Genomic DNA, 21,739 nt, shown 5'->3' on the forward strand with positions numbered 1-21,739 from the left:
ATTGGCGGACCTAGTGGGTGGTCAGGGTGGTCCACCGACCACCCTATGGGCCACCCGTCAACCATACATAATACAAATAAAAAATTAAAAAAAACAAGCCGTCCGGCGTCTGGTGCCCTTCGTATTCGCAACTAACGCGGTCACGCGGAGCGGATTCCCTCCTGTGTGCGTGCAGCTGGGCCAGCCCAGCTCCAAATCGATCGAAGGCAGGTTGGATAGCGCGTCGCCTGGACTGCCGCCGATCCCGTCACCCCGTTGAGTCTGGACTGCCGCCATCGGCGAATCGGCATCGCCCGTCGCTTCGCTTGGCCTGGAGCCCTGGACTGCCGCCATCGCCTGCAGGACTGATCGCCAGTCCTTCCTTAGTTCCTCAGGTGATACTCCCCGTCCATCCCCGTCCTTCCTCAGTTCCAGGTTTCTTCCGATCGTTAGTTTTGCTAATTGGCGAGTGTTTTTTCCAGAATTCTTGAGTCTTGAATTATGAAAAGAAACGGAGACATTCGATCCCTTTTTCAGAAAGCAGCAAAGAAGGCGGCTGCTATTGACCCACCTCTGGATGAAAATATTGTGGAAGCGCAGAATCAAGAAGATAGAGTACAAGTTGAAGAAATTGCAGATCATTTGCCCTCGCCCCCGCTAGCATCACCGCCACTGCCCGCATCAAAGCCACCGACGTATGACATCAATCGCCTACCATATGATCTAGGTGAAAGGCTGCCCATTGAAGATTATCCTGTTAATGATCAAGATGCAATCCGTAGAGCATATATTACTAAAGGTGCTTGCAAACCTTATATACACGATTTTCCATACCGAAACATTGGAGGCGTACCTCGTCGATTCAGTATACAATGGTTGTATAATTATGAGTTGCTTGAATATAGTGTCAGGAAGGATTCTGCATTTTGCTTCATATGCTACTTGTTCAAGAAGGGCAGCGGGTCAAAAACTTTTATTGTTGATGGATGGAATAATTGGAATATAGGAAACACAACACTTCTCAAACATTCTGGTTCTAGGGCACATAAAGCAGCTCAAGAGAGGTACATTGGTTTTATGAATCCCAAGGTAGCAATTGATTATAACATTGACAAGTGGAGTGAGGAGGAGCTTCGTCTTTACAAGAAAAGATTGACATATTCACTTAGATGTATCAAGTTTCTTTTGCATCAAGGATTGGCATTCCGTGGACATGATGAAAGTGAAGAGTCTAGCAACAGAGGCAACTTCATTGAACTTTTAAAGTTTCTTGTAGGAAATAGTGAAGAAGTGAACAAGTATGTCTTGAACAATACACCAGGTAATTGCACTTTGACTAGCCCAAAGATACAAAAGCAAATTATTCACTGTTGTGCTATAGAAACTAGAAAGAAAATAATTGAGGAACTTGGTGATGAGCCCTATGCAATTTTAGCTGACGAGTCTAGTGATATATCACATAAAGAACAACTAGCTCTTTGCTTGCGTTATGTTGATAAACTTGGAAGGCCATGTGAGCACTTTATTGAAGCTGTTCATGTAGATGATACTACCTCTTTGTCACTTAAGAAAGCAATTGAAGTTTTACTTGTTAGTAATGGATTGAGTATGCAGCAGATTAGAGGTCAAGGTTATGATGGGGCTAGCAATATGAAAGGAGATATTAAAGGGCTCAAAACTTTAATCATGTAAGAATCACCTTCCGCTTATTATATTTATTGCTTTGCATATCAACTCCAACTAGTTCTTGTTGCTGTTGCCAAAGGAAATACTGACTGCAAGACTTTTTTTGATCAAGTATCTATCTTGTTGAATATTGTTGGGGTTTCTTGCAAGCGTCATGATATGCTTCGAAATGCTAGGCTTGAGAATGTCAAGAAAGCACTAGAGTGTGGTGAGCTTGAATTAGGGAGTGGATTAAATCAAGAGATGGATTTGTCTAGGCCTGGTGACACTCGGTGGGGCTCTCATTACAAAACTATATGTAGCATCATCACTATATATTCCTCAATTCATGATGTGCTCATTGAACTTGGTGCTGATAATGCATATAAGGAAGATTGGACAAAGATACATTTTATGCTTGGAGCATTTGAAACCTTTGAGTTTGTTTTCTTTGTGCACTTAATGTATGTTATTCTTGATATACAAATGAGTTATCCGAGTGCTTGCAGAGAAGGGATCAAGATATTCTTAATGCAATCTCACTTGTTAATGTGGCAAAGAGTAGAATGCAGGAGTTGAGGTCTAATGGTTGGGATAATTTTCTTCAGAAGGTCACTTCTTTTTGTATTAAACATGGTGTTGAAGTTCCTGCTATGGATGGTGCTTATGTGCCTTATGGAAAATCAGCACGGTATGCTCGTGCCCGAAACCAAACAAATGATGACCATTTCCGAAGAGAAGTATACATTGGTGTCATTGATCAAATTAGTCAAGAGCTTGATAATCGGTTTGATGAGATCAATATGGAGCTACTCTCTTGTATGTCAGCCTTTAGTCCTTCCAACTCCTTTGCTTCTTTTGATGCACGAGAGGTACGTAGATTGGCTGAATTTTATCCTAAGGACTTCTCCAACAATGATTTGTTAAAACTTGAATTACAACTTGATAATTATATTGATGACATGCGACAAGATGCTAGCCTCCAAGGTCTAGACAACATTGTTGATCTCTCAGTTAAGCTTGTTGAAATAAAGAGGCACAAAGTGTATGATATGGTGTACTTGCTTCTCAAATTGATATTGCTTTTACCAGCGGCAACTGCGAGTGTTAAAAGGGTATTTTCTGCATTGGTTATAGTGAAAACAAAGTCAAGGAATAAGATAGGCGATGTTGTTTTGGATGATTGTCTAGTCACATTTATTGAGCGGGATATTTTCTTCCAAGTTAATGAAGATGATATAATGGAGACATTCATGTCATTGAGAAAGCGGCGGATAAACAAGTAATATTGTAAGTCTCCTATTGTTATATTTCGAAGTATTTGTATTTCATTTGAACAATTTATATTAAGATTTGACGTCGTTTTACCGAATTATAATATGGTTTTACCGAATTGTAAATGGTTTACCGAATTATATAAGAATTTTTTTTTGCGGCGCATACCCTATGCAAAAATCCTGGGTCCGCTACTGCCATGAGCTCCCACGCGTTGATCACCTCGGGCTCGTTGGGCGGCGTCAGCGTCGGCGTGCGGAGCTTCAAGGGCCGCGTCGTCGCCAAGGAGCACCGCGTCCGCGGCGTGGCCATCATCATGGTGACGGGGTCCAGCGCGCCGAAGGTGCGGGATGCCGTGGCGCCGGTCTGGTGCGCCTTGAGCGTGTGCCACAGCTTCTGGTGCCATGCTTCTGCCTAGGCGGTTGCCCCACGCATGAGCACGCTCGACCTCGCCGCATCTGCGCCTGGGGCCGTCGTCATCGTGCATGGCTTCACCGGCGTCGCGCTACTCGACATCGGTGTCGCGCGAGCGCCTCTGCAGCGCATCAGGTCCCCTTCTCCGGTCGCGTTCTCTTCTCTCTCTCCCTCTCTGTTGCTCACGTCGGCTCGAGCGCAGTAGCCACCGCTGGCTGCAAATCCGCCACCCCCACCGTGCCACTCTCCAATTCCTCACCACCAAGGCTCCATCTGTACCTACTCTACCTCCTGAGTTCCCCAACCGAGCAACGCGAAGCACAGTGCAGCCAATCATCGCCGACTCCTTGCTCGCCATTGACTACTGAGCGGAGGCGTGAGTCGAGCTCCCTCTTCCCGTCCTCCTCCGACCTGCTAAGTCTACCGCCGCGTTCCCCACTTCCTGCCGCCACCGTGAGGCAAGCCACGGGCCCTCCCAGGTGCGCCGAGGCCTCGGCCTGCTCTGTGGCCACCGCTCGCCGTCCGGAGCTGATGCGCATGGTGGCCATAAGAGATGAGAGAGAAGAAAATGTCTATTTCTTTAATAAGAAAACACGCGGCTCACGTGCGCTTGCACAACGCTGTACACGTCACGTCGGTCAAAACCATATTTCGATGAGTTATGAACCTAAATGGCATACTTAAACAACATTAAGATGCCAGAAGTATGATTTGAGAGTCTGTGGACCTAAGTGGCACCCCGAGACAAGTTCAAGGGCCTACGATGCATATTACTCATAAATCCGGTATGTGTCCAATGTTTCACTCTCTCTTTTGGTGGACAGAATTCTAGCAGATTACAAGTAACAGCAAAACTTCAAGTTGGTGCTCCCTGGCAACACCATTGATAGGTGGCCTGTCTCATTTGAGACAAACAGATTCACCATGTTATGTTATGAACAGAAAAATGTTGCTCAAAAGGAGAGGTTTCTAGTCTCTCAGTTCCTGAAGGTCGTTTCATCAGATTCACAAAGCCGCATATTTGACCCCCTCTATGAGCTTCCACTTTGTTTGACAGAGCCAGTAGAGACCTTCACAGTAGCAGGCCTTAGCAGCCTCTCCTTCAAATGGAACCCTCTGCGGACTTCATGCATGACAATCCCTGCCTTGAATTGCATGGATACTTCTCGTGAGATGGCCTCATGGACCTGCATAATAAGTAAGAAAACATAAAGAATGAGCCCCCACAGTGGTGCATATATGATGATAACACTATTCAACTCTCATGCTGTCATGCATATGTTCATACTTTCTAGCTGTATATAAGCACTGAAAGTTGATGATCATTTTTCTCCCACTCAATATGATTATTTAGATCAAAAGAGATGTACTGCAACGTGGATGCGGGAAACTGTGTGAAAGCTAAGCTCAATCCCATGAGTATGAACCGGGCCATAAAAAAACATCGGTATTATTATGTACTCCCTCCGTTCTAAATTATAAGATGTTTTGGTTTTTCTAGATACATTGTTTTTACTATGTATCTAGACATAGTGTATATCTAGGTGCAAAGCAAAAACTATGTATCTGGAAAAGCCAAGACGTCTTATAATTTGGAACGGAAACCTGTTAATCCTGGAATGGAATTCCTTTTGCATGTTCAAAAGGATCCAATATGTTGTTTCTTGTTTGCATCCAATGTTTTAGGGAGAGAGCCAGACCATGAGAACGAAACAGGTGACGGAAGGGTAAATATTACTTACTGAAGGATCAAATGGCATGCCAACTGTTTCCACAACTCCTACACCCAAATATCTTAGTGTTTCAACTAACTGATTGTATATGCCTTGATAGCTTGTGCTGATCTTTTGCTCCTTCTCATTCTCTGGTGTGTTCTCTAAATTCGTTTTCTCAAAACTATCAACCAGAGGCAACAGACTCTGAACAACTTCCACCCGTATATTTGATGTAAACTTTGCGCGCTCCTTTTCAGTCTGTTTCCGGAAATTCTCCAGATCGGCATTTAAGCGAATAAACTTCTCCTTCCCAGAAGTTATTTTGGTTGTAATACTTTCAAACTGAGAAGCTACCCTACTCTTCTCTTCTTCCACAGCAGTGATTGCCTTCTCAACTTCGCCAAGAACCTCATCATTTCCTTCTAGAAAAGCTGTCCTGTATAGCTGAATTAGGTCCTTCATGGGAGGAAAATCTTCCCCATTGACAACCTGCAGCGAAGTACTCATTTTGGTGAAACTTGATGAAACACATTTGGTTAAAATGGAATGCATGACAAGATCCAACAGAGAACATGAGCATTTTTGAAATGGTTTGTTTCTCTCACCATTTCATTGCTACCATTTAAATAAATATTTTATTAATTCATCTCATTGCTCACAAGCTGCAATAGCAGCTTGAAATGCAACTTTACAACTGCGCCAAAAATACTTGCGCTCCTATTTTCTCACACTATTCTTCAAACTGTCCGATTTAGCTCAGAGAAAAATGAAGGCATTTCCCATGTCCTCCAGACACCCATGTGATTAGTCATAGTAATAGCAAAGCAGGCTAATTTTAGTTCATCTTCTTCTGTATTTGGCAAACCCCAACTAGTGTAGACTAAACTGCAGGTTCTGGTAGTCCAGGGCATATTAAGAGCATACTAAAGATGGGCATTTATCGCAAAATTAGCAATGGCACCTTAACACACAAAGTCCATGTCTACATCAGTCACTCTTTGTAACAGTCCAATGGCAGCTAGTCATGGAACAAGCTATTGAAGAATAAGACACACCTATACATACGAGAATCTTGAACTAACACAAAGAATTTTTCAAACGTCTCCAAGAACAGTACTTCCCTACTCTCTCTGCTCCTCAAGCTTGCAAGTGCCCCAAAGGGGCAAAATTCTCCGCGAGCTAATCGCCTCCCTCCATGCCTCTCACCCAACCATGTTACCACTAAGAGCAAGTATAATAAGGCTTAGTCAGCAGGCTGCACCATGTTACACGTCATCAAAATCCTAAGTGGAGCAGTGAGAAGATAAGAGAGAGAAGGAAGCGGGCGGTTCATGAAACGCCCGGCTGAATCACGTGTTACGAGATAGAAACGCCTGCTCTCAGCCCGGTGCCGGCGATAACTCGGCGCTTGCTTGACCCACGTCCCAACTTCCTGATCCCGTGCGCCGATACTGCCCTCCCAGCTCCCACGCCTGAAGGGCCACACGGGATACTAGACCGCACTAGATCGTGTATGTACACGCACACATTAAATGCTCACTCTGTGTTGAACCAACCTAATAGCCGGTTAATGGTTAGCCTATTATATCAGTTAGCTACAGTATTAGCTTTATATGACGTGGCAATGTCATACAGCCGACTGTCGGCTAAGTTATTAACCATGCTCTAACGGCAAGAGTAGGTCTGAAATCCCTCACCTTCGGGTCAACGCCGGAGCCGGCGGCCACGCGTAGCGGCCGCAGCTCGGCATTGGGGCGCCGGAGGGAGAGGAAGGCGGGAGTCGGCCGGGTGGGCCGCCAGCAAGCAGGCAGCACGCCAGCCCGAGCTCGGTTCTGGGGTTGGCAGCCGGCGGAGCTAGGGTTTGCTGCCGCGGATGCGGCGGGGCCGGCGCAGAAGGTTGCCGCCATGCTGCCCTATCGTCCGTCCTCCACTCTACTCTACTCTACTGAAAGTATCCAAAAACAGAAAAAATGAATAAAAAGAAAAAAAAAGGTAAATGCCGTGCCGCTAACCCATTGTGGCATTGACGCCTCTGGATGCCGTCCGTTCGCGAGCGGGCCATGCCGGCCGTTGGATCACGGGGCGGGACCCGGTCCACAGATAATTGAGGCGGGCGGGACGGCAACGTCGGCAGCCGGCAGCCGGCAGGCGGCAGGGAGGTCGCTACCGCCTACCGCGCCGCGCCTCGAACCGTCTCGTTTCGTACTCCCGTTTCGTTTCTCCCCCACCATCCCCAGCCACATCTCGAGCGCGCTCTCGGCGGCCGTCCACGTCTCGGTCCCACGCGCTGCTCGCTGGCTCGCTCGCCGGCGGGGGCGCGAGGGCCGTGGCCTAGGTCTTGCCCGGCGAAGCGCGGCGTGCCGCGGGGTGGGGTGGGGGTTGGCTCGGGACCATCGAGCGTTGGTTCGTGGGTCCGGATTTTTTTTTCCTGGCGCGTGATTTGCTGCTGAGAGAGGATCAGAAGAGGGAACGGGGATTAACTCTCAGTGGCCGCAAGCTTCCTGCCGTCCCCTGGTCGATTCAGTGCAAATCGTCCAAGCTTCTGGGTCCTAATGGCTTCCTCAGGTATTCCTCCGCGCTAATTTGTGGGATTGATAGGAGAGAGTCTCCATTTTCTCCCACCTCGTACTTCTTTGATTATTTTCTTTGGGTCTACCTGTGAATGTAATGATTTGGTATCAGGTGATCCATAAGTGGCTTAGAATGAATTGAGTTATGGTGCAATTTCATTGGAATCCTTTCCTGCACACGATTTGGTGTTGTTCAAATAAAACAAAAAAAAAGTTCTATTTTCGAGCCAAGTACATGCCCTGATTGTCTGTTCATCGTTATCTTTGGCAAAGATAGTACCTTCTGTGGGGACTCGGCAATAGGAGTTCTTGAATTTTTTTACTCAATGAATATTAGCTAGCCAAGTTGTAGATCACATGGAAATTCCAGCTGTTTGCAAGGGGCCTTGTTATCTGTTCTCATGTACTAATTATCTACAACAGACAGCCAACACTTGAGATTTGAATCAAATCTGTGAGCAAACAAAGTAAAATTGAGGGAAGACGATCCTCTCACCAAATAGCAGACATATGTTTTCCACCATTCCTCAAACATTTCATGAGATACTGTATTGTTTGTTTGATATTGAAGTAGATTACAAAGGATTATAGGATTCTAATGGCATCCAATGTGGTATACAGAGATCATCATCAGTAGTTGGAAGTTGTTATCCTGTATCAGGGACTATAGAAATATGGAAAAACAACTCCCTCAGGTATCTAGTGTCAATGGAATCCTCTGACGAAGTGTGCTACTTTAGTGCTGTTGTTTGAGGCGATAAACTGCTATCCTAATTCTTCATTTAGGATCAAGGTTGTTTGGGATATCAATCTGGATCCTAGAATCTTATACTATGATCTTACCAAGCCAAAACGATACTGAACCCACAATGCATCCAAAATTTTATAGCACCCTATCCTACATGAAAGTTTCATATAATCCCATATCAGCAAGATCTTACATAGGATTCCGATCCTACATAATAATTACTTTTGGAATGATTTTGCTTATGATAAATTATGGGGGTGGTAAGGCTTTTTTATGGTTGATCCTTGACCACACTTCACATCAAAAACTCTATCCGATCCTAACAACCTTGTTTTGGATTGTGCTGTGGTGGAACATGTCAAATGCTATTTCTATGAGATATGCCATGTGTGTATAAAGGGAATGCACAGTCTCACTGAACTTTCCATTTAAGCATAGTCATGTGCTCATCGTCAATTGTAGCTAAGGAATATTTTGCATCAAGAGTTACATGTCTGCAGGACATCGTGTATTCGTGTTGCTATGGCTTGATTCTGGATTTGTTCTTAGTATTCACTCTCACACACTTACGTGATATACTGATATAATAATGTCTTCTCATGCAGATATCTCTGTTGATATTCGTCCTGACATAAACTCATTTGATCATTTCCTAAGCATGCGATACATTGCAACAGATAGACCCTGGCTGAGTAAGTATAACATGAGGTTGTCGCTTGAATTAAAGTATTGAACTGGCTGTCTGCCACCTTTTTATTTTAATTGAAGAATGACTATTGAACATTAGCTTCTTTAGTGCTACATAGATTAACCAGTTTTTATTTTATCTTTTGTTATCTAATTCCTTAACAGAATTATATGGAATAAGAGTTCAGCCTGTGCCACCATTCAGCAGTTTGAGCTACAAACCTGATCCAGCACTCATTCATCATTGCCTACCTGATGAACTAATGCTCGAGGTGATGGTTATATGAAGTGAGCTGTATTTATTTCATTTTTTTAACATATAAGTGGAAAACATTTTACTGAATTTTTCTCCACTTATGTCCATTCCATGTGTATTTCCTGCTAGGTATATCTGTATATCTCATTGTATTATTGAATCATCATGGAGAAGAACTAATATACTTGATTGATCCATAATACATGTCTTGCTTGGAAAAAGTCCATTCTGTCACTGAAGCATCCTGAGAGTCCACTTTGCCTCTTAAAGTATTATTTGGTTTACTTAATCTCTTGAGATTATAATAAAGGGCTCAGATCACCCACTTCCCCCTATGCTGGTTTTAGTACTAAACTATTTGTTGATGACGCGGAAGGTTGTGTGGCCCTAACATCTGGTTCCTCATTCTCTCTCACCACCTGATCCCTCTGTTGCAACTACATACCCAATTGCTCATCCCATTGGTGTTACTTTGTGCCATCACGCGGCTGCTGTGGTGCTCTCCAAGTATTCCCATGAGCCCATGACTTCCGCCGTATGATATGCAGACTGGAAGCAATGGCATGATGTACATGCAGACCATTAAGGGGGCTTAGCAATAGTTTCTAGCATACGAAAATGCAATGCAAATATGTTGCAATCTGCACATAACTCCGCGCATCCTCTCAGTGATAATGTTTGGGTGCTGATCTTACCTACGAGAGTAGGTGGGTTGGGGGGGGGGGGGGGGGGGGGGGGGGGGGGGGGGGGGAGGATATATGAAATGGGGATGATGTGGCACCATACGTGGCAACACAATCTTCGAAATCATCAAAACTGCTTAGTAAAACCAACATAGGGGGTGTTGTGAACCCTTATTGTAATCTAAGGGGGTTCAGTAAAGCAAACAATACTTTAGGTTGCTAAGTGGACTCGAGTGGAACTTCGGGGGAGTAAAATGGATATTTTTCCCTTTTTGCGAAGTAGATAAGGCATAACTCAAGTTTCACCCATGTGCCTCATCCCATCATGACTTCAGCATGAAAAGAAGCCAGTGATCAATGCAATACTGCTTGCTCAACTGTTTTAAGCCTTTTTTCACAGATTTTCACAAGAATGAGCCCATATACTTTAGGGAGGGCTGCATGTGTCTGCCGCAAGTGGAAATATACTGCACGTAATCCTACTTTATGGCGTGCTGCATGCTTGAAAACTTGGCAGGTTAGTGTACTTGATTTTGTTATTCAGTTTCATGTTCTTATGTTTTCTCAAGCATCCACTTTTATGTTATGAAGAGTGGAATGGAGGCAAACTACATGATGGTTCGGTCGTTGTACGATTCCTCTTGGAGGAGAATGTGGCTGCAGAGACCAAGAATCCGAATTGATGGTAAATATTCAAGAAGCCTTATATCATATAATATACTCCCTCCATTCCAAATTGTAAGTTGTTTTGTCTTCTAGATACATAGTTTTTCTATGCACCTAGATATACTCTATGTCTAGGTACGTAGTAAAAACTATGTATCTAGAACAACCAAAATGACTTACAATTTGGAACGGAGGGAGTAGTACATTACCGAAACTCCGAAAGCATATTTCTACAATTAGATAAGAATGTCTGCGGATTTTGAATCTTTTTTAGCCTTGTCATGTGCTTCCTTATCTCTATGATTTCATCGATAAAATTATCACCATACCAGTGACTGAATGATTATTTGAAAGGTTCTTTACGATGTTTTTCTGAATGGGGCTGTGAACATAAATCAAAATCTCATATATACTAAGTGGATACACAGAGCTGTGATTTGCCACTTTGTTCTAGTGTGCCCAATTTAGTTTGCATAGTGCACACTCAGGTCTGATGTATCATGGATATTACATACAAGTATACAACATAGAGCTGTAATTTATCAGTATGATCTATAGATCTGCAGTAAGCCAGTAGCCATGCTCTTTGGACTCAGTTGTGTGCTAAAATGAAGGCAAGCTGGAATTGTTAGTTTAGTTTTAGGTGCAGAACTCATCCCATTGCAATTCATGGAGATAGTTCTCCGATAAATATTAATTTTCTCTTTGAAAACCGTCTAAAAGTTCTTGATTTAATTCCTAATTTGCTCTGTTGCGATTGCTGTATAATTGATACTATTTGATAGAGCCTTCAGTATTGTGGGTGTATTATATTTGCACTGACTTTGATATTTGTTGCTTATTCAGGTCTCTATGTGAGCAGGAACACATATATTCATACTGGAGTTACAGAATGGCAATTCAAGAAAACTGTCAATGTGGTATGGTGGCACTGTTTTTTTTTTTTTTTTTTTTTTTTTTTTTTTTTTTTTTTTTTGCAACTCGTAACACATTTACAAATCCTGATCATTATGAACATGTTATTATCTGTTATCTTATTGATTTGATGTTCTAAGTGTTATTAATGACAATACATCCCATTCATGTTCAGGTTTGCTACTACCGTTACTTGAGATTTTTCCCTAGTGGGAAGTTTCTCTATAAGGTCCCTATCACAACTCTCATGTTGTCATTTATCACTCGACAGCATATTTCTCACCCGCTCCATTTACCTTTTTTTTTCATCCCTGTGAATTACCAGATCTCCCCAGATAAAGTTAAAGATGCTGTTAAGTGCATGCATTTCCGGGCATCAAAGGCTGATTGTGTATTTAAAGGTGACTACATACTATCAGAGGATGGCCAGGTGAGAGTTCTGACAATCTATTCTTTCTCAGCTGCCCTTCACATTCTTCCTAATATGAGCTACTCTTTCTGGCATGCAGATAGAAATGGCTCTCCTGTATCCAGGGCATCGGTACACACTTGTCAGGATGCGCCTTAGGTATTTTGTATGAAATTGTTGCCCAGGTTTTGATGATTTATGCCAGTTCCTAGCCTTTGAAATATGTGCCAACATTCTGCAGGCTTAGAGGCACCACAGTTGGTGCAAATAACAGGTTGGATGTACTGAAGATTCTAACCACCGGAGTGAATGCAACTGAACTGCAAAACTGGAAAGGCAGCATACTAGAACTCGTTGAGGGCTGGGAGGAGGATGAGACGCATGACCCAGATGTGCCTGCTGTTTCCCACAGCAGGGGTTTGTCACCCTTTGTGTTTGTTCCGTCTGAGGAGGTACATTATTTTTATCTAGTTCGCTGTGACCAGCCGTTGGAGGGATGGTTAACTGCAACTTGTAGTTCAATTTTTTATCCCGAGCATAGCATGATTAACTGAAGTGTGAAAATTATTCAGGCTGATACTTCGGTGCTAAACCTCCCCGTGGAGAAGATGGACTACTACGTCCCTGGGTGAGCTCTTCATGACGACGATGGCGGTTGGAGAATGAGATGATTGATGGCCCTGTTACAGGCTAAAATGATGATGACCAATGATTTCGTTCCCTCCAGATCGCTTGCTAGAGCAATGTGTAAATACACAGTGTTGTTTTGTATCCACTCTTCGGTTGGTTGCATGCTGTTGTATAAATAATTACACATTATGTTTGTTGATGCTTGGAAACAGGTTCTTTGTTCTTGTTGGTGCTTGAAAATTGTGTGGGAGGAAATAATCTCACTGTCAAAACAAGTGGAACTACCCTCCTGAAGTAATGTGGGTCTGTACTATAGAAACAAGCAGTCTATCGTTGTAAACTCTTTAGTCTGAATATATATTTTCTGATTGTACAGTTAAACCTGGCACCTTCCCCTTTATTTTTTATTTTTATTTTTTTTGGAACGACACCTTGACGTTTAGCTACTCAAGTACTGAATGACCAGTATTCCAGTAACAACACGTGAAGTATGCTTTAACAACACGTGAAGTATGCTTTGCTGTGTTAATTTGTCTCTGATAGCTGGCAACGACAATCCTTTGCATCTACGTACTGATGCGTTCATTTATGGATGCTGATTGCTGGATGAGCAATACATGTACACTTGTTTCCCCTTTTGAGGACTAGTTTGTTTCATTGTTTGGACAAATGGTTCCCTTTGTGGATTCGAGACGAGAAAGGTAATGTTATTATACCTGTTGTTCTGCAGAAGCTACAAGTATTTCAAGCTTATTATCTTTTCGAAATCAAATGGTTCTGAAACATTGCACAAGATATCCAATGTGTAACATCTGACATCAAGGCCTTTGAAGAGGCGTCATCAAATCAGACATTTTATTTTATTTAGTAGCAACTGGTTTCTTGTACGGTCAACAATCTACATGCTGCTGGATTTGGGATGGGGTTCTTGATCCTTGTACACGAGCTCCTTCAACGCCGGATTACGAGGCAGGTACGTGTCCTGCAGCTCAGGAAACAGTTCAGTAGTTGAGCAGAAGATTCAGCCTTGAATGAGTAAAATTGCTGCTAAATTAGGATGACACAAGGTCAGCAACTGAAAAACAATTTGACAAGGCCATTACCAAACTCGGTAGTTTAAGAACATTTACCATTTCCTCCAGGAAAAAAAAACATTTGCCAATTGATATCTCATTTTGTCAGATAAATCAGTGCAATAGTTCTTTCCTGTCGCTGTAGCCTGTAGGTAAATCAGGAGGACTAATCCTACTCATGAATTCCTGTAACCTCCCCCAAAGCAGCAGCACGTATTTTGAGTTTTTTCAAATTTTTTTGCGGAATTAAATGAAAAAAAAATCTAAGATATATTAATCATATCAAATCATTTTTTTGCGGAATTAAATGAAAATAATTTATATATAAAAATTATAGATCTCGACGAGATCTACAACTTTCTAGTTTTGAGTTTTTTCATTTGAAGTCGTTAAGATGCTCAAAAAAAATTATTAACATATTTAGACTTAAAGGTATTTTTGTCTTTTTCACACCTGCAGTTTGACGGTGTTAGAGCCTGACGGTAGTGGTATGGAGGACACGAAAAAGTTAGAGTAGTGACGCTAAAGACCGCTAAACTTTTCCAGAGCCACACAGAACATTGCGATCTTTTTTAATAACACACGCGGAATTCCCCCGGTAAAATTCCGGCCTGGATTTGTGCCTGCGCGCGTGTTGCGCTCAGGCCCGGCCGGTGCGTCCGTGTGTGTGCTTGAGTGGACTGTGTGTGTGGCTTGCAAGTTTGGATTGATGACGCAGCAGCTGGGTGTGCATGCCCACCTGCTGCATGTGTGACTGTGTGTGAGTTGATTTGTGTGGTTTGGTGAGTGCTTGCTACTCCGTCTTTTGGTGAGTGCTTGCTACCCCGCCGAAGACGGAGTAGCTTTTGAATAACCAGCTGCTGCGTCTGTGTGTGCCTGCGTGCACCTGTCGTAGTGTCGTCGGCCGTGGCTGCTCTGAGCTTGTTTCATGTTGGTGTGTGCTGTGTGCAGTCTCCGCTGAACCAATAGGCAGCTGGTTATGCGCTTGCCTGGTGCTAGCTGCCGTGATTTGTGAACAATACGGCTTGCCGAAACTTGGCTGAAAAACACTGCTCTGGCTAAATTGTTGTGAGAAAAAAATATTGTTCTGACTGAAAAAACAAGCTGAACACGTCGGTTTCTGGGTAAGCCAAACAGGGGCCCATGTATCAAGTTTGTACTGTGTGTCATTTATTCTTGGGAGCATCGGTGGCGAGATGTTTCAATTTCTAGTATATCCACTCTATATGTTCCAATTGGCAAAAGAGATTGATAAGGCTCTGTATTATTGTTACGTAGCACATGTTTTAACAAAAGAGCTAGCTTGTGCCGCAACACTCAAATGCCATCACACGCGTAGCACATGTTCTTGCTTGAGTTGGGATGCACTCAAATCCTCTGCCCAAACGCCTTTTCCCTGTGAGTCCACATAGCACTTGCGAAAAGAAAAAAACCGTTTTCATATTTTTCGTTCCGTATTTACACGAACAACCAGCTGTCCATCGCTTTTATGATCCTTTACATACAGAAGAGGAAGAAAAAACACCAAAGGAACAACAACAGAACGCTCCAGCCTTCAGGGTCCAGTAGTGGGATCAATCACGACTCATTAGCGAGCTTAATCTGAATATATATAACCAAAAAAACACAATCGAAGAAAAGAGGTCCCACCGGGATTCGAACCCAGGTCGCCAGATTCAAAGTCTGGAGTGCTAACCACTACACTATGGAACCAATTGATGTTAAATTTTCTACTTAAATCCTTATAAACCATCTACCTCCCAGAGGAAACAGGTTTCCTATCCAAGAGTACAGCAAAATCATCACATCCAGCAACAGATCTGAATCTCTGGACACCTCGAATTGCAAAATTCATCAGATCCTTGGAAAAATGAACTGACACAGCACCTCAACATACTTGCTGTAGTAAAGGTTACATGTTAATGGACAGAATACATTATGGCGCAAAACAAAGCTTATGTGGATACTAAAACAACAAACGGAAAAGCAGCAGCCCAATAGCCTTCGATAAGCACAAAATTGGAGACTGTCTCATTGTAAGTACACACTTATTACCTAGCCCATAGCACATATGCAAATAGTATGCACACGCACAATAACTTCGCTCAAAAAAAAAGGGGAACAATGCCTAGCATCTATTTTACAGTTTCTTATTTCGGAGGGATTTCAGCCACTTTTTCACCCACTTTAGTATCATTAGACTCGACGCTTGCAGCCTCAGCTCTTTTCATTGTGATTTCTCTTTGCATTTTTATTTGTTCCTGCATAACTTTTGCCATCTCCTTCATTTGTTTTTCCTCTTTCTCCAACTGCAGATCCGCTATGATTTTAGCATTCTTGTCAATTGGTTTAAAATATTCATCGATAGCAGCTTCCTGAAAATTATGATAAAAAAAAAGTTAGAAAGTTATTGCAAATGATTGTGAATAAGACAGGATCACAGGAAGCATCAGTCTTAGTGTCACCAGAAACCTGAACTGAATAATCAGTCTATTGGCCTCTTTGGAATATAATAAACTAACGTCTCATGAACAGCTGCAACTATTTGGCAGGAGCGGAATAGAAGAACTTTCCAAAACAACTCTATGCAGCCAAGTCAAGTCACGATGCTCTGCAAAGATGATATTCGGCAATTTCAGTTGGCAACGAGACCAATTGTTACGGATGGCTAGTTGCTTAGTTTCTTTTGGTCTGGGTGTTTCAGTATTTTCTTTTTCAGTGGTTTTAGTAGTTTCAGTTGGTTCTGTGCTTTGTCCAGGCATTGTCAGTGGTTTGTTTCGGCTTCGTTCTCAGGGGAAATGATGCCTCTGTGGGTCTCAGTTGTAGTTTGCCGGACACAGGCCATTTGTTTCCCCTTTCTGTACTTATTTTTATTTTCCCTCGTCTAATATAATTTCGGCAGAAGGGCGGGCCTGGTGCAAGCGGTAGAGTCTTACCGCCTGTGACCGGAAGGTCCCGGGTTCGAGTCGCGGTCTCCTTGCATTGCACAGGCGAGGGTAAGGCTTGCCACTGACACCCTTCCCCAGACCCCGCACAGAGCGGGAGCTCTCTGCACTAGGTACGCCCTAATATAATTTTGGCAAAGCTCTTGCCGCCTTTCTAAAAAAAGAACAGCTGCATTGTTTTCTGGGTGCCAACAGTATGATAGAAAATATTTGCCCAATCGTCTCTCACTGATGTCAGCACAAATGAATTTATTTATTCAGAAACTAATAGTTTTCTTGTAAAATTCTGTGTACATTTCCCATGCAAGCAATGAATCAAATTTTTGTGACTTAAACTTACAGCTTCGTCAAGGTGCTGGTTTAGAGCTTGCATCTGCTGAACCACTTGACGAACCTCCGATAAGATAACTTGTTCTGGCTGTTTCCGCAGCTCCTCCTTTCTAGCTTGTGCCTGAATGAATGATAGCAAAAACAAAGAGATTAAACTTTTACCATGAGGGCTGAGGGATTTGTAAATTCTCTGCATATAAAAAAGGAGAAGTGAGCACAGCACTTTGCCCCATCGTATATATAGACGAGACTAAGAAGATGAAGAGCTTTTTTTGTATCTTCAACAGACAGCCTTACACCATTTTCTTAATTACCTCTCACAGGACAGCTCTAGAATACCATTTTCCTTCCACTGTAAGTGAAATAGTTTTTGGAACAGACCACTGATTTGCATGACATAAAGGTGCTACTACTTGCTAACATTGTAGCAATAGTATCATATATATGTTTCACTAGGTGATGGTACAAAACATCATTGGTATGAATAAACTCAAAACTTTGTCGGCTCAATATTTAGGTTGCTAAAATGTTGACGTACAAAACAGTAACATGAATAATCTGAGAACTGTGATACATTAAACCTCACAACAAGACAATCCAAGTGGACAGGTGGTAAAACACTTGCAACATGTTTCTGACAACAATGGCAATTAACGAGTTAAACCGCTAAATAGTCTGCAAGATAGTCCGTTGTAACACCAAGATCAAAGAGGAAACCACATGGTTTCCTATAAAATTACATCATTTAACAAAAAAAAAATTGTTGGAAGTTAGCTGGGTTGTACCACGTAATGAAGCCACATTTGACAGTATTCTGAAATACTCAGTCATAAGAGTAACTGATGTTGTCAACTAATGATCAACCAATATGTAGGGGAAGATATGGCAATAACAATCATTTCTAAATCGATAATGATGTAACAATCAGTTATCCTCAATAGTAAGAACTAGATAGAAGTTGAAATGCATGGGATATCGACCAATCATTTTGAAATGCAGAGGCTGCAGCTGCAGAAGTGCCAAACAAGAGCACATGTGGACAACTACAAGATTTGGTATCATGCACTTAGAAAGCAAAAATGGTTACTTTTACCAGGAAATGTTGGTTCCACAATTAAAGGAGTAGGCACTACTACATTATCCATGAAATTCGCGGCAAAAAAAAAATACTTGCCATCTCGAGGCGCTTCTGCAGCTGCAGCCTGTAGGACCGGATCCTCCTTTCCTCGTGACCAGACATCACCCGGACGATGAACCATGCCTTCCGCCCGAATTGCAGCAACTTGTCCATCTCCTGCGTCAACGGGAGCTCGCACTCAACCCCAAGCCGCTCGGATAAGATAGCCTTGTGCGCTAGGAATAGGAAGAAGGGCCAAATGGATCTATGGGTCGGATTAGATAACAGCAAACAAATTCGTAAATAACTGAACGGAGACAAGCAAACTACTAGATCTGACGGACGAACGAATGAACTGCAACAGGGCAGGATAAGCTTTTTTTTACACGTACAAGGAATGGAGAAACCGATCCAAGTCCCCCTGGATTAAAGATGGCAACGGGGACCCGATCCCCGATTCCCCGCGGGGAATTCCCCTATTAGGGGACGGGGATGGAGTCAAATATATCCCCACGGGAATCTAAACGGGGAGAAAATGTCCCCCGTCGGGTTTGGCGGGGACGGGTCTGGGGGAGCATTCCCCGTCCCCGATACCCGCATCCCCGCCCCGTTTATATACAGGCTTTGCTCTCTTTCCTGATGGCCCAACGAGCCCACGAAGGCCCAATGTCTTCTGAGTATATATAACAGCAATAACCCTAGTTCTACACCTTTGTGATGATTAATATCCTGCTTCTTGCTATTTAGCTATTTTTGGATTGTGATTCGTGGTGTACTCTAATATTGTGTCGATGAACTCATGTGAATGATGATGAATTAACATGAATGGTGATGAACAAATGCGGGGACGGGGATCCCCGACGGGGATTTTTCCCCTCGTGGGGGCGGGGATGGGGGAGAAATCGTCCCTGTGAGCTTTGGCGGGGACGGGGACGGGGATTTTTTCTCCCCGCGGGGACGGGGATGGGGAGGCAACCTCCGACGGGGAATTCCCCGTTGCCATCTTTACCCTGGATCTCTACTCCACGACGGTGCAGTCCCAGCCAGCAGAGGGCGGGCAAGGCGTCCCGTCGGCCGCGGCCGGAGGTGGTGTCGCCGGTGATGGCCAGCAGGGGCGGGAAGGGCGAACCCGCAGCCCGGCTGCCACCAGCGGCGGGTGGCGGGCTGCGGCGATCCGGCGACCAGGGCGGGCGGCCACCGGCAACTAGCGGTCTCAGGCGGGGGCGGCGGCGTCCGCTGGCGTCGGGCGGCTCCCGTTAGCGGTCGCGACAAAGAACAAAAAAAAAAAAAGAAAGAAAGAAAGATGCGAGCGGGTTAGAGGATAGGAACGAGTGGGGGTATTTAGGTCTTTTTCCGTGTCGGGAGAAGTGAGAAGAGATAATTAGAAATAGAAAATGAGAGAAAATCTGATAAATTCCTGTATCGAAACCAGTCGTGTGCAAATGGTTAAATTTATAAATTGGATGTCAAATGTTGAGGGAAGGGTGAACTCAAATTAAATATTTTCTCCCAAACTTCAGCAGTGAAGATCCCGGGCCTTCAATATTTCCAGCGACTTAACGAGTGAAGAAGGCCTAACCCAACATAAGTGTAGACCAATTTCGTTAATTCAGTCCACGCAGGCTATAGCCGCACACCGTTTTGGGCTTTTGGCTTTCTCCCATTTCCTCATCGGTTTGACATTTATATTTGAGTTAAATGCACTGTAGGTCTATTAATTTTTGGTGGTGTGTCAACTAAGTTTATCAACTTTTAAACTGTATTTTTGGGTTTATTAACTTTTGGTGGTGTGTCATTCAGGTCCATCAACTTTCAAACTGTATTTTTGAGTCCATTAACTTTTAGTGGTGTGTCATTCAGGTCTATCAACTTTCAAATTGCATTTTTAGGTCTCTAAACTTTTTAACTGGTTCACCGTAGGTCCATACCCCTTCATTTAGCGAATAGATCTAACATGGCACGCCAAATAAGCAGTCACCGTAGAGTATGTACCCTATGACACGCTATGGACTCATCACCTACTCTACGATGGCTGCTTTTTTGACGTACCATGTCAGATCTATTCGCTAAACGAAGGGGTATGGATCTGCAATGAACCAGTTAAAAAGTTTAGGGACCCAAAAATACAATTTAAAAGTTGATGGACCTGGATGACACACCACCAAAAGTTAATGGAACAAAAAATACAGTTTAAAAATTGATAGATCTGAATAATATACCACAAAAAATTAATGAACATACGGTGCATTTTACTCTTTATATTTTCTATGCGGCCACCGCACCCGGCCACCACGACCCTAGCAGAGCTGCGCTAGCCGGAGTCCGGGAGTACAAACCCGAACTAGGAGCATGGTTCATGGTTGGTGCTTGGTCCAAGGTTACTCATTCTTTGTTTAGACTTTTAATTGTTATGTCTATATCTATATTTATAGACGAAAAGTCCTATAGGGATCTCAACTTGAGGACCTAGAATACATTTTTTAAAAAAATATGAGCATATGTATCAAGTCAAAGATCACAAATATATTTAGAAAAATATGAACGCATATATTAAGTCGAGGATTTAAACTCAGGTGAGCAAGTTTCACTAAAAAGATCCTAAGCTTAGTTAGCAATTGTTACTTAACTCGCTCACCTTTAAAATTAGGTATTTTATATCCCTTAAACTATTGAAAACTGTCTAAATACCCCTGTGATGTGTTTACTAGAGTTGCATATTACGTTGGTGTTGATGTAACATTGAGTCAATAAATAGTATGAAAATATATAAATAACCTCCTAGCATATTAGTGTTGGACTACATAACCCTCTTAACTATAAAATCCGATATTATAGGCCTTAAATAAAGCATCTAATAATGTTTAAATTATCCCTATAGTTTGTGAGGCCATTTGGATGCCGCAACCCACCACAATGGCTTGAGTACTCGTGCTTTACTCGTGCTTGCACGTAAGCTGCCTCTCTCTCCTTATTCTTTCTAGGTTGTCCCGTGGCTCGACTAGAAGCTCAAGCCCTCGTGTTTCCTGCTCCACCCCGGCAGTCCTCAATAAGTTCATGCACCGCGCCTACAGCCTTGTCATCTGGCCATCCCACTCACTTTCTCCTCCAACAGCTATTTAGGAAATTGAAGGACCTATCAGGTGAATATACTTTAGGCTGGTCCTTGAGAAGATTTTTTTAGGGCCTGTTTGGATTGTGGGATTTTTGTAGGATTTTTGGAGGGTGCCGTTCCTAAGGAAAGAAAGTACGTGGGTGCGTTTAGAACAAGGGAAAGGAGATTTCCGTTCCGGAGGAAAGGAAACAAGCTACGTGCATTTTACAGGAAAAAAAGCATCCGGTCAGAACCAATGGAAATCTCGCTGGCGCTTATCACGGCTGCATGCGCTCTTCCCGCCTTATGATTCCTATGTTACGAATTTCTGCGCTACAAACAGCCTAAATTTCCTGTTCCTGTGTTTTGAAATCCCGTAGTTTTTCACTTTTCATCGTACCTTATTCATGCGTTTTTTTCTATTCCTACGTTTTGGATTCCTTCATTCCAAATATGCCCTTATTATATCCCGTTTAACTTTCCTCTAATTGCATGTTCAATCATCCCTCAGTTTCATTGGAATTCTTTCAACACCATTATTGAGTTATGTTGTCAAGAAAACACCATTGAG

The 21,739-nt window shown here is 43.1% G+C and overlaps 4 protein-coding genes and 1 non-coding gene across 7 annotated transcripts; 2 read left to right on the forward strand and 3 right to left on the reverse strand.

The window, feature by feature from the left end:
* Positions 1-480: 480 nt before the first annotated feature.
* On the forward strand, positions 481-2,930 carry LOC136491880 (uncharacterized). The gene is made up of 3 exons (XM_066488088.1): positions 481-1,609; positions 1,724-1,776; positions 2,154-2,930. Exons 1-3 carry the CDS (start codon positions 481-483, stop codon positions 2,928-2,930), a joined length of 1,959 nt encoding a protein of 652 aa, XP_066344185.1.
* A 1,105-nt stretch (positions 2,931-4,035) lies between these two features.
* Positions 4,036-6,974, reverse strand: LOC136494388 (uncharacterized). Its single transcript, XM_066490557.1, has 3 exons — positions 6,746-6,974; positions 5,076-5,537; positions 4,036-4,520 (listed from the first exon to the last, which is right to left on the reverse strand). The coding sequence occupies exons 1-3, from the start codon at positions 6,953-6,955 to the stop codon at positions 4,365-4,367; spliced, it is 828 nt and encodes a 275-aa protein (XP_066346654.1). The 5' UTR covers positions 6,956-6,974; the 3' UTR covers positions 4,036-4,364.
* Positions 6,975-7,191: 217 nt separating this feature from the next.
* Positions 7,192-12,993, forward strand: LOC136493037 (F-box protein 7-like). The gene is made up of 11 exons (XM_066489065.1): positions 7,192-7,613; positions 8,972-9,058; positions 9,219-9,325; positions 10,393-10,509; positions 10,584-10,677; positions 11,505-11,578; positions 11,749-11,802; positions 11,899-12,003; positions 12,083-12,141; positions 12,224-12,434; positions 12,555-12,993. Exons 1-11 carry the CDS (start codon positions 7,601-7,603, stop codon positions 12,612-12,614), a joined length of 981 nt encoding a protein of 326 aa, XP_066345162.1. The 5' UTR covers positions 7,192-7,600; the 3' UTR covers positions 12,615-12,993.
* Positions 12,994-15,326: 2,333 nt separating this feature from the next.
* TRNAQ-UUG (transfer RNA glutamine (anticodon UUG)) lies at positions 15,327-15,398 on the reverse strand. Its single transcript has one exon. It is a non-coding gene; the product is annotated as a tRNA-Gln (tRNA).
* A 272-nt stretch (positions 15,399-15,670) lies between these two features.
* On the reverse strand, positions 15,671-19,359 carry LOC136493039 (uncharacterized). Of its 3 annotated transcripts, none has more exons than XM_066489068.1 (5): positions 19,086-19,359; positions 18,470-18,496; positions 18,135-18,254; positions 16,971-17,081; positions 15,671-16,060 (listed from the first exon to the last, which is right to left on the reverse strand). In XM_066489068.1, exons 3-5 carry the CDS (start codon positions 18,249-18,251, stop codon positions 15,836-15,838), a joined length of 453 nt encoding a protein of 150 aa, XP_066345165.1. In that variant the 5' UTR covers positions 18,252-18,254; positions 18,470-18,496; positions 19,086-19,359; the 3' UTR covers positions 15,671-15,835. The 3 variants fall into 3 exon arrangements, with proteins under 3 accessions (XP_066345165.1, XP_066345164.1, XP_066345163.1); XM_066489067.1 differs by having other exon boundaries at positions 18,135-18,313; XM_066489066.1 differs by having other exon boundaries at positions 18,135-18,342.
* Positions 19,360-21,739: the final 2,380 nt, after the last annotated feature.

Source organism: Miscanthus floridulus, chromosome 11 (assembly GCF_019320115.1).
Source record: "Miscanthus floridulus cultivar M001 chromosome 11, ASM1932011v1, whole genome shotgun sequence".
In the NCBI taxonomy this organism is placed as follows: Eukaryota; Viridiplantae; Streptophyta; class Magnoliopsida; order Poales; family Poaceae; genus Miscanthus; species Miscanthus floridulus.